Source organism: Strix aluco, chromosome 1 (genome assembly GCF_031877795.1).
Source record: "Strix aluco isolate bStrAlu1 chromosome 1, bStrAlu1.hap1, whole genome shotgun sequence".
In the NCBI taxonomy this organism is placed as follows: domain Eukaryota; kingdom Metazoa; phylum Chordata; class Aves; order Strigiformes; family Strigidae; genus Strix; species Strix aluco.
The window spans coordinates 150,966,211-150,982,581 of NC_133931.1; the positions used below are offsets into that span (position 1 = coordinate 150,966,211).

Here is a 16,371-nt window from a genome sequence, read left to right on the forward strand (position 1 = left end):
GGCCATATGCTATAAACTCATAATTGCCTTTAGAGATCCCTGAAGACCCAGAAATTGCAGAAGAATATTATAATGATGAGTTTGAATCCTGTTCAGAAGGCAGTGAAGAGGAGGAGGATGTGGGAGCGTCTCAGACTGCCTCTAAGACAAATCACCAGGTATATGTGACCTTTGGCAAAACAGTATACACTTGTTGCTCATTTTCCATGGAAGAATTAAACTCCTTCCAAGATTTTGTCCTACTGACATTACTGAAATTTGGTTTTGGTAGGAATGTGTGTGTATATCAATACCATAAATTAATTATATGTGTATGCATATGTAATTCTTCAGAGACATTGATGAGAAAGATTCTTGCATTCCTTCAAGATTAAGGATAACACTGCTATGAATGCCGTAAGGTGGATTGTTGTCAGTAAAGTTCCTTGTGACTGTAATACACTCAGAGTGGGGTTCTCTCATGTGTTAGCTATGGGTAAAGTAAGTTAAAGCTGAAAATATACTTCAAGCGTAAGATCTAAGTTTCAGCTCTAATTCTCAGGCAAAGATAGGCACCTCTAGTTGCCAGTTCTTCCTGCCTGTATTAGACATATTTTCTAGGACAGCGTGATGAACTATGAGCCTAAACAACTGCAGGACTTCACCAGCAAGTCTGTAGACTTTCCCAAGAATCTCAGAAAGTGTCAGTGAAAACTTATTATTGACAGGCTTAAAGTAGCTGTATCATGTGAGGCTGCCACAAGAAACCCTTAGGGATTGCAGTGTGAAGACGGTTGAAGATTATTGGAAAAGGCACCTAATTTAGATCTGATCAGAATGAGCTGAAATGAATCTTGTCTCCAGTGATCAAGTCTCAGTGAAATCAATGAATTTAAATGCCCGAGTCAGTTCTGAAAATGGATCTTCTAAAGGCGTTCAGGAACAGTTCATTTTTCCCCTGGGCCACCAGCTTAAAACATTGCGTGCAGTGCCTCTGAACAGTAGTGTCTGGTTCTGCTTGGAATCATATATGTTTTTCCGTGTTCATGTGCAAATTTTGCAGAACAGAGTGATGTCTTCTGCATTTCAGGGAACCAGCCAAGTATACTAATACTCTTCTCTAAATTATAAATAGCTTGTACTGATTTTTGAAAATTTTGAACTAATAGCTTCTTTAAGATAAAGTTTTTAAGGCAAAAATAAAATGTTTGTGTGAGAAATCAGTACTCTACTTCTACCACAGTAGCGGGGAGTCCTGAAATTGTCTCACCAGTTAAACTTGGAGTTTACTCAGAAACAGCTTCATTCACTCTAGAAATGTCCACCTAACTTTCAAACTAAATACACAGGATGCTTTAAAATTCAGGATTGGTTTATACAGTAGTGGTCTAAAGAAATTATTAGTCAACTGTAAATCAGTGGAATATCTAAGACAATGCTTTTTTTCAGTTTGCTGGGTCTGTGCTCACCCACAACACATGCAAACACTCTGTTGCCCAGAAAGTCTACCACAATATGCTCTTGAAAATAAATTATTGCTCACTTTCATCAGACTCTGAGATTTTAATTTTTTTTTCTTTTTAGAACACCTTTTAAAATTCATTCAACTTTCATTGATGGTATCATTAAATGTCAATCAATAGTGGTTTTGAACTGGCAGACTGCTGCTTAGAATTAACGAAGGGCAGAAGACAAAAATAGATTTCTCAATAATGCAGAATAAATTAGGTGTTGGCAGTCAGATCTGAACTGTGACATTTCCTCATTTTGCAGTGACTCAGGATTCCACAATGACAAGAACCAGCACAGTGGTCTGGAAGAGTGTCCCACTGGCACCCTCTTGTCTGTATCCAGCCCTGACAGCCCTGAGGCTTCGCTTTACCAGCAGTCTGTGTGCACAGAGAGCATTAACCCTCTGTGAACTGGCCTGCACAGACTGACTGGGAAGCACCCCCTGTGACCATTTGCCTTTTAGGACTTACTCTATCAAAGAAACTAATTGTCTGTCTTTGTTCTTTCCCATGTTGACCCCAGCAGCTTAGATAAAGCAGAAGTGTGTTTCTGGGCATTGACACAATTGCCTTTTCTTTTTCTTGGGAAGTGAGCATGCTTTTCAATTTTCCCTTTCTCAAATGAAAAATTCTGCAGTAAGTCCAAGGGCACAGCAGACTCAACTTAGCTGTGCAGATTTGGACACCTATGTCTGAACTAACTGAATGGAAAGTCTGTGTAACAAGGGGAAGTAAGCAAGCTTTTTTAGCAAATAATGTTGTTTTGGTGTATATATCTAATGTAGGTCAGATGGAGCATGCCAAGACGTCTCTTTCTGGTGATTATAAGGGGATCTACAGTTATTAGCATGCATGGGATATCTTCATTCTGGGTGTCAACAGTTATCTGAGATGAATCCCACTCAAAAGTAGGTGGGATCATGCTAAGTATTAATAATAAGCTTCAAATCGTACCAGAATAGATTTGATCTTGCTAGTATATAGCAGTGGTTTGCTTCTGCAGTCATATACTTAATACCTAAACTCCTACTCCTATTTCTATGATGGGATTTATACTCCTAAACCCTTTCTTCAAAAATACCTTCATAAATTAAGTTTTTGGAGGTGTATGCTAATAAAGAAGTCATTCCACTGCAACACAGGACAAGGACTGGTAAAATATTTACCTTCCTAATCTGTGCAAATCTCTCAATTTTCCAATGCCAAGATTGCTTTACTAGTTACTTCTGTGCAGAGAGTGTGGAAATGCTGCATCTGTCAGTGCTCCCTGGTGACCCCATTACTTCAAACAATGATTAAAAAAAATTCTGATGTTCATGCAATAGAATGGGGTCAGAAAAGTCATCTAATTGAACAACACATTGGGGTGCATGATGTAGAAAGAGATCTGAGCTATTTATTCAGGCTATATTAGGCTCCCACAGATGTCAAGACAGACTGATAAGTAGTGGCCTTATGTGGGATGCAACACCTCTTCAGTTAAGAAGGTAGAGTTAGGCACTGGAATGGTATAATTTTGAAGGTTTTGGATGGGAGCTGGACAGCTATTTTTTCCATGTTATCTTTCAATAGAGCCTGTATGTTTTCAGCTACATTGTCCAGTTGCAAATGTGGAATTACCACCAATTTCAGACCCTAGGCACATCTGGACCTCTCGACTTGGTTGAAGCATTGGAGTTTAGTGTCCTTTGTCCCTGTCTTTTGAAGCAGAAATGCAGATTGCCAGATTTCAAGCAGCAATTTGCCAGTTACTTTTCCAGACCTCTACTTCTTCAAGCCAATGGCTCTTTTCCACATGTTTTTTCCTAGGAACACTGGTTTCTAATTAGGGGGAAAACATGAGAGAGAATGAGAAACTGTTTCTAAAAAGAATTAAGAAATATGAAGTTTAAGAGAGATAAGTTTGTGCACTGTGAAGCTTCATTGGCTTTGATTTAGCTGAGACGCTAGTGGGTGCTTTTTACTGCAGTTTATCACCTTGTTCTTTACATTTTCTTTTAGTGACAGTAATAGCAAATTCACCCTCTTCATTGTAACAAAGTCTACAAATGTGGTACATTAGCTTCCTATTTTCAATTTCCAGGTTGCTACTGAGATTGTCAAACCAGATAATCAGCTGGCATAAATTATCAAAGCTCCAGTGGCTGTGGGTGGTCTGTGTGCTGTCACCCAAAAAATGCTCCACTAGATTCTTAATACGTGCCTTGGCATGGCCTGTTGCTGTTAGAAAGGGTTCGTTCGTTCTGAATTTGAAATGTGCAAGCATTCATCCATGCTGGCTCTTACGCGTAAGAGTGCCTCTCCTCTGTGCATCTGTTGGACTCCCTTGCCTATTCTGTGGGGCTTTGCTGTCTCTGCAACAAAGAGAAACAAAGAAATATGTTAAGTAGATAAGCATATTAAATAAAACAGCTAAAATCCTGTTGGATTGCTAAACCCAAGTGGAGAAAAGTCATAGGTAGTTTCTACCTTGGTGTAAATTAATTAACCATTTATTCAACTATTTACCACTGTGTGAAAAACACATTCTCTTCTTCATTGAAATTTTATTGCAAGACAGCAATGTTAAGCCAGCTAGTTTCCTTGAAAACCAGTGGTGATGAAAGTGGTGAAAGTGTATCTTTTACCTTACAGCATAATGAGAAAAAATCAGCTCTGTTGTGATATTTGGAGCAAATATGATGTCCTGTTGTGAGAAGTCAAAGCTTTTGGAATTACAGTGTTTATGCCATTAAAAAAGAAAAAAAGGTTTTATTAAAGCAATTGTATTAGTATTGTATGTGGCCATTTACCATGTTTTTGTCTGTCTATAGATTTGCAGTTAATTGCTAGTGATAATAAAAATAATTTTAAACTTATATTAGCAGAAAATAAATGTCAAATTTTAGTTTTGAATGAAAAATATTTAATAACTTTTAAATGAAGTCCTAAAGGTTCATTTAATTCTTTTTTTTTTTTTTTTTACAAATGCAGAGAAATTCTATCTGTAATCATAAGTCTTAATTCAATAGTCAATTTATATTGTATATATAAATGTAATGAATTTTTTAGCATCTTCTGGGCCCTTTACTGCTAACTAGCAAAAGCCCCAGTTAGGCAGGTACAGATTAACTTGGTCATCTAAGGTAACTTGGGTACTTTTGATGGGCTGCAGAACTGGAAACTATAGTGCTGACTATCCAGCCAGGACACCACGGGCTGTTCCAAAAGGGCAAAGAGGCTCCTTCAAACCTATGAGCCCTTGGGTTATCTGTTGAAATGACCAAACAAGAAGCTGATTCCCATCTTACAAACCTCAGCTAAAAGTGCAGAGGCTGTCTTAAATGTAAGCCCATGAAACAACTTAGAGTGATAAGAAGTTAGATCATGCTCATCTGTAACAGCTCTCACTGGCACCAAAAGGTCACTAACCAGCTAACAGTCATTGCCAACAATTATTGCTATCCTGTTAAAGCATACTGGCAGTTCCTCACTTTGAGAAAATTAGAATGAGCATTTTGAGTAAGATCACAGAGAAATATAAAGCAGATTGTCTATTGTAGAAGCTGAGGTCAATATTGTTTCTTTTTATTCCAGTGTTTTAAATTTTAAAACCATAGGCTGTTCAATATTTTTTAAAATACAAATTTTTGACAGATATTTCAGCAAGGGTCAAGATTTTGACTTTCAGTTTTAAGTAGTCAAGAAATGCCATGTTGTCAAATGTGATATGGCAGCAGCTTCTTGAAACTCAGCGTCCAAGTTTCTCTTGGACTTTAATAAAATTGTGATCTACTTCCTGGACCACAATCATTGCTTAATGCCAGATCTTTAAATTTTGTCTGTGTACACAAACAGGATTTCACATGAAAGATATCATGGCAAAACTGTTAATCATCTGTCTGGTAACAGAATACTTGAAATACAAAAGTGTTAAAATTTCTTAATTAAATTTTTTTCAATTAGTTGTTATTACTAGATATGTAAGTAGATGCAATTACATGAATTATTAATTTGCAGAGGACAGCTATCATAAGCATAAGAAATTTTGGCATAGTTAAGAAGTACATACTTGCCTTTTTCAATGTAGTATTGTTTTACATATTCCAGGACTATCTGATGATAAAATACTGGTGTATTTTCAGAGATTGCACACCACCCTCCACAGTAAACATATCTTCTTTAAACTCCATGCACAGTTTTGTACACACTTGTGTTCTGCAAGGAATCTGATGTAAATAATTGTTTGTATATAATATCGTTCCCAAGCCTGGTGTTTTAGGAGAAGAAAACAGAAAAAGGCCTCAGCAATGTAGACTCTTTGTAGTCTAGTGTTGACGCTCATTGGTGTAAGTGATATCCTTTATGTTTGTGGACTCATACCTCTGGTACATAGTGTTTATACTTAAGTTTGTGCTCCCACTAATGCTATTCCTTATTTTGTTTATCCACAGGACAGTGATATCGAGGCAATGGTCAAGTATTTGGAGAGTGTCCTGAATAGTAGCTCTTTGGGTAAGATGATATCTCTTTTTTAAATGTAATAGCAGCAGTTATTAGCAGTCTGTATTCATCACAGTCCAATTATTTCCATTTTGCAACAAAATAACTCAAAAAATGTGATGATCTTGAAAATTGTATCCATAATCTACTGCAGAGAATATAAATATGCCAAAAGAAAAGGCATACACAGTTAAGTGCTTCTGTTGAAAATAATAGACCCATAAAGCATGATGGTCAGAAGTGTGGAATGTTATAAAAAAAGCTTTTAAAAACTTGACTTCTGCCATCTTTTCTTCAGAGGAAAATATCTAAGGATGTGTAGATTGTTTTATAGTTTCTAGTACTGGTAACTAACAGAAAATGAATTAAAAGACTTATACAATTTTTTAAAATTATGATCCAGGTTCGGATAATATTTATTTTACAGTAGCTCATTACAGGCACAGAAAAATAACTGAGAATTTGCAATTTAATCCTAAAATTTCCTGCAAATTCTGTCTATAAATTTAGAGTTTGAAAGCCTGGTTTCTCGTGTTCTACTTAAAAGCTAAAAGAAAAACCTATATGAAAGAAGAATATTTACTGAGGTTGACGTAGTCACTGTCCTTGAAGACCACTGGGTTGAACTGTGCCAGCAGCAACCTGTGTGGGGATTGCAAGAAAACCCAGCTGAGTTCCCAAAGGCTCCCACAGAAACCACAGTCTTGCTTAGCTGTCTCATTTACACTCATTCAGTTGGGACAAACCTGGCTTTGTGTTATCCTGTGTCTCTGAAATTAGAATATAGGGGAAGCCTGGGAAGTCGTCTTTGTAGAGGTTCCTCCAGTGCCAAGCTCTATTTCACCCCTGCTAGTGAGCATGGACTGATGGGAAGAGAAAACCAAAGAAGAAAAAGGATGAAAGAGAGTAATCAAAGCTGTGGCCGTCATAGTCTTGTAGCCACTGAATCATTTCTGGTCACCTTCTGGGTCCCACATCAGGGACATCCTTAGGACTGAAGGAGCATTCATGTCCAGTTTGTCTTCACACTAACAGAGATCCCACAGTCTTTAAATTCTGCACTCATTTATGCATTTGCATCATCATTGTCTGCAGTTTGCAGAAATGGAAATAGGGACAAAGTTTAGCTCTATGCTTCAATATTTTGTTATTTTAATGAAAGAGAGGAATTGCCTTGAGGACTTTTGGGAATAACCCAGAGTATTAGACAAACAGTGGTCTTTTTAAAAAATCTTAGTATTAAAGAGACTATTGTCTTCCTCTGTTTCTTTCAGTATTAAGAACAAGAAGATGCCTTTTAAAATTATAATATTAAAGAATTAAATGGTGCTTTAATCATTAAAAATTCTCTGACCAGTCTGTGCTGAAACTTAAAGCCTTTTTCTAGCTGAGTTAATAATTAGGTTTGTATGATCTGTTCCAAACAAATATACGTGATGGTAATACAAGAGAAATCTGGTAGGGTTCTTTGTATGCTCATTGTCACTGAGGAAGTTTAAACATTTACTGTATTATAAGTTCTTCCAATGTCAAGCTACAAAGCTGCAGTTGGGGTCATTTTTATGTGTTTGCTAACATTCATTTATACCTTGCTTTTTCTTCACTGGGCTGCAAAGTCATGTTACATCAAAATTTTCTGTAGATGGTGCATTTTACATGGGTTAGATATCTGTTCTCTTTGTTCCCCCTGAAGCTAGTTATGTCCACCTCCAGGTGTACATTTCTTTAACTGATTACTAGCATGTTGGTTATAGCCATGGGATTGCCAGTACTAGCCTGTGTCCCACCTCTTGTCATACCTTGCCCATAGTCCTTTACACTTCATCCTTTATCTCCACTTTTCAAGGCATCTGCTGTTGTACCAGGCCTGTATTTCTCTACATTAATTGAATTGTTAGTTATAAATATGTCATTCTACACAGAATACTACTATCCATCTAAAAATGTAGGTTGTACAATACAAAAACAAGTGGGAATAAAACAAAATAGCCACAACTACCTGGTTGTTAGAAGAACTGCTATTGCAGCTTAAGCAATTAAATCGAAGTTCCTGACAGATCAAGACAAGTTCAGACAAAGCCTGAAGCCTTGCAAACTCAGGTCCAAACATGTGACCTGGTACTAGCAGTGACAATATCATATTACTGAGCTACAGAGCTACAACATCATTATAATGGCTACTCCTGAAAACAGTACAGAGTTCATGGCAATAATAGGGCAGATACAGAAATCTTGCCTGACCAGAATTTCTTGTAGTGTCTTTCAATTTTAAAGGCATTTTGGAAAAATTATGTGCCATTTCAAGCAGATATTAGAGAACATCTGAGTAGAATGAAACTAGAAATTTTTTTACGTCAGCAAGGGCTGTGATAAAGAGTATGCAATAAATATGCATTGTTTTTCCACAGGTAAAGTTTCCTTAGTATAAATCTCAGTGTTGAAGGGTGAAAGCACTTTTGAAGTAACTGAGTTTTCTCCTCAAGAGTTCTCACAGAGTCACTGTGAATACCCGTGCTTGAGCGTTGTATAAGGTTCATTTTGGGTTGACTATACAGTTCCACGTGCAGTATATTTGAAATAAGATAGTCCATGCTGATAAAGTTTGAAAAATTGGGAAGTTCCCAGAAAAGAACTGCAAAATGAAAGGAAGTTTGAAAAACTGTTTTACAATTTACTAAATTTGCTTAGCTTAAAGGAGGAGAAGGTTAGAGGCAGTTGTGTCACTTTGTATTGTTTATAAACTCAGGAAAATACATTTGGTTCTAAGGAGCCTTATAATCTTGTAGAAGAAGGCATTGTAGGATCTCATATGTAACAGTGAAAGCTGAAGAGAGAAATCCAAAATCCAAACAGAAATCTATGATTCAGTGGAGATAATAGCTTCACAACACGTAATGGTTTAGCAAGAGATACAGTAGATGTCAATCACCAATTATTCATTTGCTAGCAGAAATGTTGGTAGGAATGCCTTTGGGCCATAATGTATGAAAAGTCTCACCAGATAATCATAATCACCCATTTTAAGTGTAAATGCCTGTGAATAAGAGTATTTGTTTCCCTACAGATCCTTTCATCTTCCCTTCCACAGAGTAGGAAGGATGCCATGAGAATCCCACACTGGTGCTGCATGACCTGAGAGGACAAAGATCTTTTGCCCTATGTTGTTCTCTGCAGTACTGGGCTAGACACTGGGAGAGTATTTGTCTTTGAAATACATTTAGAAAGCCACAATACCTGGTTTTGAAAAGTCAGTGGTCTTGTTGTTTCATTTGATTTTGCTTAATGAATCAAGAATGATATATTGCATAAAAAATGCAAATGGTTATCTGGCCACTTTTTGAAGAAGCATAATTCCTTGTTCTGTGTTGATGTATGAGTAAGTAAACTGCTTGAAGCTGGGTGTGAAATATGTTATTAATCAAGTAACTGCTTCTAAGAAAATACGTCTGATATAGAAGCTAGTGTGGGTTATGAATCACCCCAGGAGAATTTTTTGAGGCTTGTAGCAACAACATGTAAAGCTCTCAGCAGTTTTCACTGAGAACTCTCTTTTTTTTTTAATGACTAGCCACACCTTTGCAGCATCCTACAATCTGTAGTCCTTGCAGCTGCCTCATAGTACTCAGAAAATCATCTTAAATGGAGAGGAAGATAGATACTAGTTTCCATGTAGAGAATAAGTTTTGCTTGGCTAACTGCCAATGTGGAGAGTAGACAAAGTACGAATTATTTAGCCTGGAATCCCAGAAAAAAAGAGAAGGATGTCTTTAATAATGAATATCGGAAGAGAAGGAGATATTGTAGCAATAAATAGATTGAACCCACTGAGCAGAAGAGTATGCTGAGCTCTTACTACAGTGATATATCCTGCAATAATAGTAATAACAGAATTTAGCTGGGGCCTGCAGTTCAATGTACTCTTTCTTAAGAGAATGCAAAGTTTATATTTTCCTTAGAAGACTGGTGCTTCGGGTGTCAATTTTTTATTGCTTTTGAAGCCCCAAAGCCTCACAGCTGGACTTTAATTCTACACCAATTGAAAGAGGAGTGTGCCACCCAGTAAGTCATGAGCATTTCTTTGCACAGCGCTTGGGGTTTCTTCAGGGCCACCCTGAGGATAGCTGAATTTTCCCATGCTGCTAAAGTGGTTGAATCGTTACAGATCCCATGTAAAAATGTATGGATATGCATTTGTAGTGTTACAGTAAGTGATCAGGAAATGGGTTTTGCATCAATGGGCAAAGTTATTGGTTGCTAGTAAGAACTGAGCTTGTCATCTTCTTAACTACATTAACTATATCTCATTTGTAATACTCATGCACCAGACAACTCTTAGCCATTAGGTGTAACAAGAAGTTAGGAAAAGGTTTTAAAAAGTCATATCATGCGCCCATAGCCAGATAACAGAGTCAGGAATCCATTTCTTCTGTGGTCTCTCTCTATGCCTGCTTCCTGTCTTCTGAATCCAGCAAAGCTCTGAATCCAGCAGACACTTACTGTGAGCAATTTAGTAGGATCCCTCACGATAGAAAGTTTTTATCTCAATATTCAACTTCATGTATCAGAATCTAGAATCATGTAAGGCATAGGAACTTAACTCTAGGGAAAGCCAGGGAATGCTTCCAGGGAAGCATTCAGTATTCTCTGGGGGTGTCTCTACTGCTCGTAGCAGGAAGGTGGCTGCAAGCTCCCTCTGGCTGATTGTGATCAATGTTAAAGCAAACCAAACTAAGCTCCAGCTGAGTTCAACCTAAAAACCCCTGCTAGGAGGGGAGTGTGTGTTCATTTAAACAAAGCATTGCACTAACATGTTTGTGTGACTTTCAAATGTTCTTATCCTATGCAGAACCCTCCTGTGTCTGTTCAGAACTTGGGTCCTGTGTGCCACAGCCCACACATTTACGCAGAATGTAGTTCCACCATGATACATATTCTCCTCTTTTGGGAAGTGAAATCCTAATGCCAAATATTTTGCAAGAAGAAACTAAAATAGCTGCTTTGTTTAGCTTAGCAAATTGAAAGCTGACGTAAGACCTCTTTTTCAAATTATAAAGAAATGAAAGGAGTGTTCAAAAGGGAAGAACTGAGTAAGCCAAAGAAAAGGACTGGCACAAGAGAAAAATGAGCATGAACTGCCAATAAAGAATTTTTATCGGGAAATTAGAGGAGAGATTTTAGCCACCAGCTTACAGTAAGGTTCTGGAATTGTCTTCCAGTGGGAGTGGTTGGGGCAATAAGTAAATTCCTTAGGTTAAGCAGGGACTTGTGTGATGGAACAGCAACAGGAAATTGCAGGATATTTGAGCTGGCAACTCTGACAGTTCTCTGTGATTCAGGACTTCTGTGTTCATGTGGATGAGTACCACAGCGCTCTGTGAGCATTAGGTCCTTAAGTACGGCAACAGCACAAGAGGTCTGTAAACAGAAAGAGTGTGGATGTATATGCGTATGTATATTTCTCACACACATATATATATATGTATTTACATATACAGGTATGTTTTTATATGTATATATATGCATATATAAAAAGAGTACCTTTGTCCAAAGGGGAAAGTGATGTCATAAGTTAAATACTTCAAGTTTACGGTAATGATCAAGCTAAAGGAGAGGCTTGCCTGTTAGGAAGAAGGTTCTTGCTCTTACAAATAAGTGCAAGAACAATGGAGGAAGACATGTATTGTCTAAGAAAACATCATTTTGTTGAATATTTATCTATTCCAGCACTTCTTCAACCCAACACGTAATTCCCTGTATGCTACACAGAAGGAAAATTGTTACAATTCTGGTGCCTTTAAGCTGTAAGTCTACTTGTCCCTCAGAAAGGAGTTGCCCTTAATGTGCATTTAATAACCTAATTCATCTTTAATTAATGTGGCACTACCTTGTGAGAAACAGGAATAGTCTTCCTTCTTCTGACTGCCCTTGACTCTGCAATAGAGCTCAGGAGATGAAGGTGAATAAGGTTATGTGTCTGTGCATTGATTTGTAGGCTCGGGGACTGTCATCAGAATGTCTCCAAGGGCGCCTCAGGGATTCAGAGCTCTCAACAGCACTATGGCTGAGACCAAACTGAAACACATGAGGGAGTAAGTAACATATTTATGTGTTACCAATATTCAAACAAAGAGGATGGATTTGAAAAAGTGAAGAACACAGCAAAAAAAAACCCCATGTGGTGTTCCCCCATCCCAAATAATCCCTTTGACAAAAAGAAGTGGATGGTAAGGTATTCTTTACAGACTGAGTGCCTACTTGCTTCCACAGAGGATGAAGGTTGATTTTAATTTCTGATTGTTTTCTTGTAATCTGCACAATCACTGTCATCCTTCCAGGATCTAGTTTGCCTTCACTGCTATCGGTGTTGTTCTGAACTTCGCTTTCTTTATTAGCTCAGCACATGCCCATAAATCACCTGCAGATATCCATGTTCCCACCATGTTTGCTCCCTTACCCAGACTTCATTCTTGCCTGGAACTAAAGACTAATAGATTTGTTTCCTATGATGATATGATAATTTAAACCAAACATGATTGCTGCTGTTGGCTGGGATTTTCAAATGAGGCAGAGGAATTTACATGTGCAGCTCCCTTTGAAACTCATTGTCTAATTACTTTCAGCACCGTTGAAACCCTAGTTTTATTAATAAAGATTTCAGTGTCTTAAAAAAACAAAAATCTGTGCTTCTTTTCTAGAATGTACTGGTTAATATATCTTGAGCTTTTATCTTGATACAGTAATTTCCGGCCTTCCAAAAGTTATTGCACTCTAATTTAGGTACTGATCTGATAATCATAATGCTGTGCATTATTTCTGAACTCAAATTTTCTTTGCAATATTGCAACATTCAACTGATCTCAGATTGCAGACTCTTTTAAAAAGTGCAGTTTTCTCTTGCGTGGGTGGACGGTGCCAGCAATATGGTGTATGTTATCAGAATACAAAATAAGTTCAAACAGTTAATACTAGTACTTATTTAAGTGAATTCTCTAAAGAAAATGAATGCAATCACAACAGTGTTGATGCCAATCACCGTTTAAAACAAATTACAGTGCCAAATGCACCGTGTATTCAAGGGAAATACCAATCAGATTTTCTCCAAATAGAAGTTGTTCAGTTTTATGATATTTCAAGATGCAGCAGCTCCTAGGGTTTCACTTTAAGGCTTAGGCTTTATTGTGCAACCATTCAGCAGGTCTTACAGCCTGCCACTCTGCTTGCTTTTCTTTTCCTTCTAATGGACAGTACTTATGAAAATTAAACAATGCATCATGTTGTGCCAACTAGTTGCAAGGTGAGGTTGTTTAGTCAAAATGCCCACTAATCTTACAGACTTTACCTTGTGTTCTTATGGTTACAGGATAAACCTCAACTATTTGAACTTCATGGTCATTGCCTTTAGGGCTGAGGTACAATTAAATCACTTGCTTCTTTCAAATTCTGTTTTTCCAGTGCTGTTTCATGGTTTCTACAGTTTGTTGGTTCTGATAGGATAAACACATAGTGGTGGTTAAATTCTGAAAAATTTGGAAGTGCAGTTAAATTGATCCTTTGGAAATGTCACATTTCATAATAGTTTATAAAACAGCCATATGCTAATGAAAAAACTGATTAACTACAGTAATTCACATTTGATGCATTAGACTTCCTGGTTTTGGAACACTTTCCTAGTAATTTCATTCCTGAATGAGGACAGTCAGCTGGGGCTGTAACCAAAAGACTCACCCAACTGCCATCTTGAACTTTCAGCAGACAGTACCCATGAACCATTTTCAAGTTATCTTCATTAAGAGAACAAATCAAGGAGGGGGTATGTATCTCCTCTTGTGCACTATAATTACTACTTTAAAGAAGTCTGTCAGAATATCTACTCATGTTATTGCCCTTTCTCCTAAACATGCTGTGACCTTGTCATTTTCTAAATATGTGAAGGTGAGCAAACATGTTAATTGCTTGGAAGTTAGGGTGTTAAGAAACAAGTGAGTGTGCACAGTACCCAGTGCACACATACCCAAGGAAATCCCTGCAGACTCTTACACATGGCCAATCTCCACACAGGGCACAGTGTTTCAGTGGCAAAAGGTAGTACATCTGGCTACAGAATGACGCATGAAGCCTCAGCTGCTCTGCTTATCCCTCAGCAAACTTCACATAATATGTTGTATGTCATCCACACAGCTTTAGGTTTGTGCTTTTCAAGTTTTACTCAGGAAGCCACAGATGTGTGGTGGGGTCTTCCAGACGACAGCTTCTAATGAAAGAGAGAACATGGGGGGTTTGTCTTCTAGAAACAGAGTAGCTGGAGTTCTTATGAGGAAACAGAAAAGAAGAGCAGAGGAGGCAATGTGGAAGTGCAATGAAATCTGTTTAGGTGGCAAGTCACTGTAGAAAGAGAAGTATGAAGGTTTGGGATTTGCACCATTTTCAGATGCTAGTAGCAATAGATTCTGATGAGGGAGACTCTTTTATGTCATGAATTGCTCAGAAAGAAAGCATTGTGCCTATAGATTACAAGAAACATCAATGAAAGAAACTCTCATTAGCTCTGATCAAATGGTAGATTCATGTGAAATAACACAGGGTTTAACAGCAAAAGGGCCTTTTTGCCATTTCTAATTGTCATATGAATGATGTGGGCTTGCAAACAACTGCAGCAGAACAGTCACTTGACAAGATGTGATGTGCTTATTGCTTGAGTTATTGCAGTGTGCTGCACTGAATGCATTCTTTGACAGCAGAGAGACTTGCTGTTTATCAAAGTGCCAATTTAGGTAGTTTTTACTGTATTCTTGTGCAGGTTTTTTTACTGATACTCATGTGAGAGGGAAGTTGTGCAAAAAGACTTTACAAGAATGTAGAAGGAAGCCACTGATGTTCTTGAATGTGGTAGGTAGGAGTCCTTGGTCTGCTCTTATTTTAAGTAAAAAAATGACTTAGGGCTTGACCTATAGACAACCTGATACTGTTTATGATTCAGTCACCAGCTTTCTTCACTACAATCCCTGAAGATTTTCCCTGATATCATCTTTCCAATTCCCATTACACTCTCTGTTCCAGCACTTTGAATTGCTGTCCTCTCAGTAAAAATCATGATAAAATCACCTACTCCAGTGACAACAATTTCTAGTTTGTTATACTTGGTATCAGTATTCTTTATAAAGCTTATAGCAACAGAAATTTAACTTTACCTTTCAAGTGGAGTTCTTTCTCCCAGCAAAAATTTCTACTTCAGTGCTAAGCATTTTGATATTGGGATCTTCTGCAGTGTTGATAAGAAATCTCTATTTCTTGAACCAGCTCCCACAAAGGTTATCTTGAGCTTTTTCTCATTATGCTCCTTCCTAGCCTTGCATGTTAACAGTGAGAAGTCAAGAAAATATATAAATCAGAGTTGTGTGACTCATATTCCTCATATTGGGCTTTTAGGCTGAGTTAGATGTAGGAAACAGGAGGAGCCGTTTCTTGTTATTTTCTGTCCTGCCCACCATCTCATTCTCATGGTGGTTCCCATCCTTGATGGTACTAGGTAACTTGGTGCATGCCTCAGTCTGAGCAGCTCTACTCTCACATGCTATCCAGAGCCAAATTATCTTCACCAGAGAAATCCATGAGGAAAAACTAATGACAATCCACTGATGCTTTCCTATAGAGAATTTCCAACTCTGTGTCTCAGAAGAGAAAGAACCATGCTGTTCTTCAGAAACAACTCCTCAAGCCAAAGCATTCTTTTTCCCCATCAGATCAAATTGTTATAGCACCTATTTTTTTTTTTTTTTCCTCTGAGGCCCATACAGCTTGTCAAAGTCTTCTTTACAAGATGTCAGAAGCTTTGGCAGTACTCATTGCCTGAAAGATTGGCTTTGTCCCTAAGGAAAGCCTTTAGAAGAGTCATGGTAGTAAACAGTAGCTCGTTCTCTGCCAGCTTCTGCAAAACTTAGTAGACAAACTCAAATACTTTCTTCAGGCTTGGACTAACAGCACTGATATCTTATAAAAGGCTAAAGAGGTCAAAATCTGCATTAAAAGAGACAGATCCAACTTGTTTAGATCTCTAGCTGAAAAAGTTTTCCGATTCTTTTCAGCTTACTGTATCTTATTTATGAAGCCCTTCTTTCCAAATTTTTGACCACCTTAGTCAGAATTTGGCCACAATGAAGGGTCTGGCAGAAATGCAGAAGCCCATGAAAAGTCTTATGATGCATGCTTGACTTCTCAAGCCTGTGCAGGGTTTCATGATCTAAAATGGAAAAGCAAAAGTGAGAAATAAGACACGTGTGTGCAGAAATCTGTGGACAAGAACAAGACTTATTAGGAGTTTTGGTGCAGCTGACTCTATTGAAAATTGCACCTCCCTATATTATGTAGTATTCGTATCACAGGTGTCTAGTGAGTGAAGGCT

The 16,371-nt window shown here is 37.7% G+C and overlaps 1 protein-coding gene across 2 annotated transcripts in view; it reads left to right on the top strand.

Moving 5' to 3' along the window:
- NEK11 (NIMA related kinase 11) overlaps positions 1 to 16,371 on the top strand; it is a 123,173-nt gene that overhangs the window by 62,772 nt on the left and 44,030 nt on the right. For both annotated transcript variants that reach the window (XM_074840014.1, XM_074840024.1), the window contains exons 14-16: positions 34 to 158; positions 5,924 to 5,984; positions 11,965 to 12,061. In XM_074840014.1, coding sequence (XP_074696115.1) covers positions 34 to 158; positions 5,924 to 5,984; positions 11,965 to 12,061 — 283 coding nt within the window. The remainder of the gene's footprint in view (positions 1 to 33; positions 159 to 5,923; positions 5,985 to 11,964; positions 12,062 to 16,371) is intronic.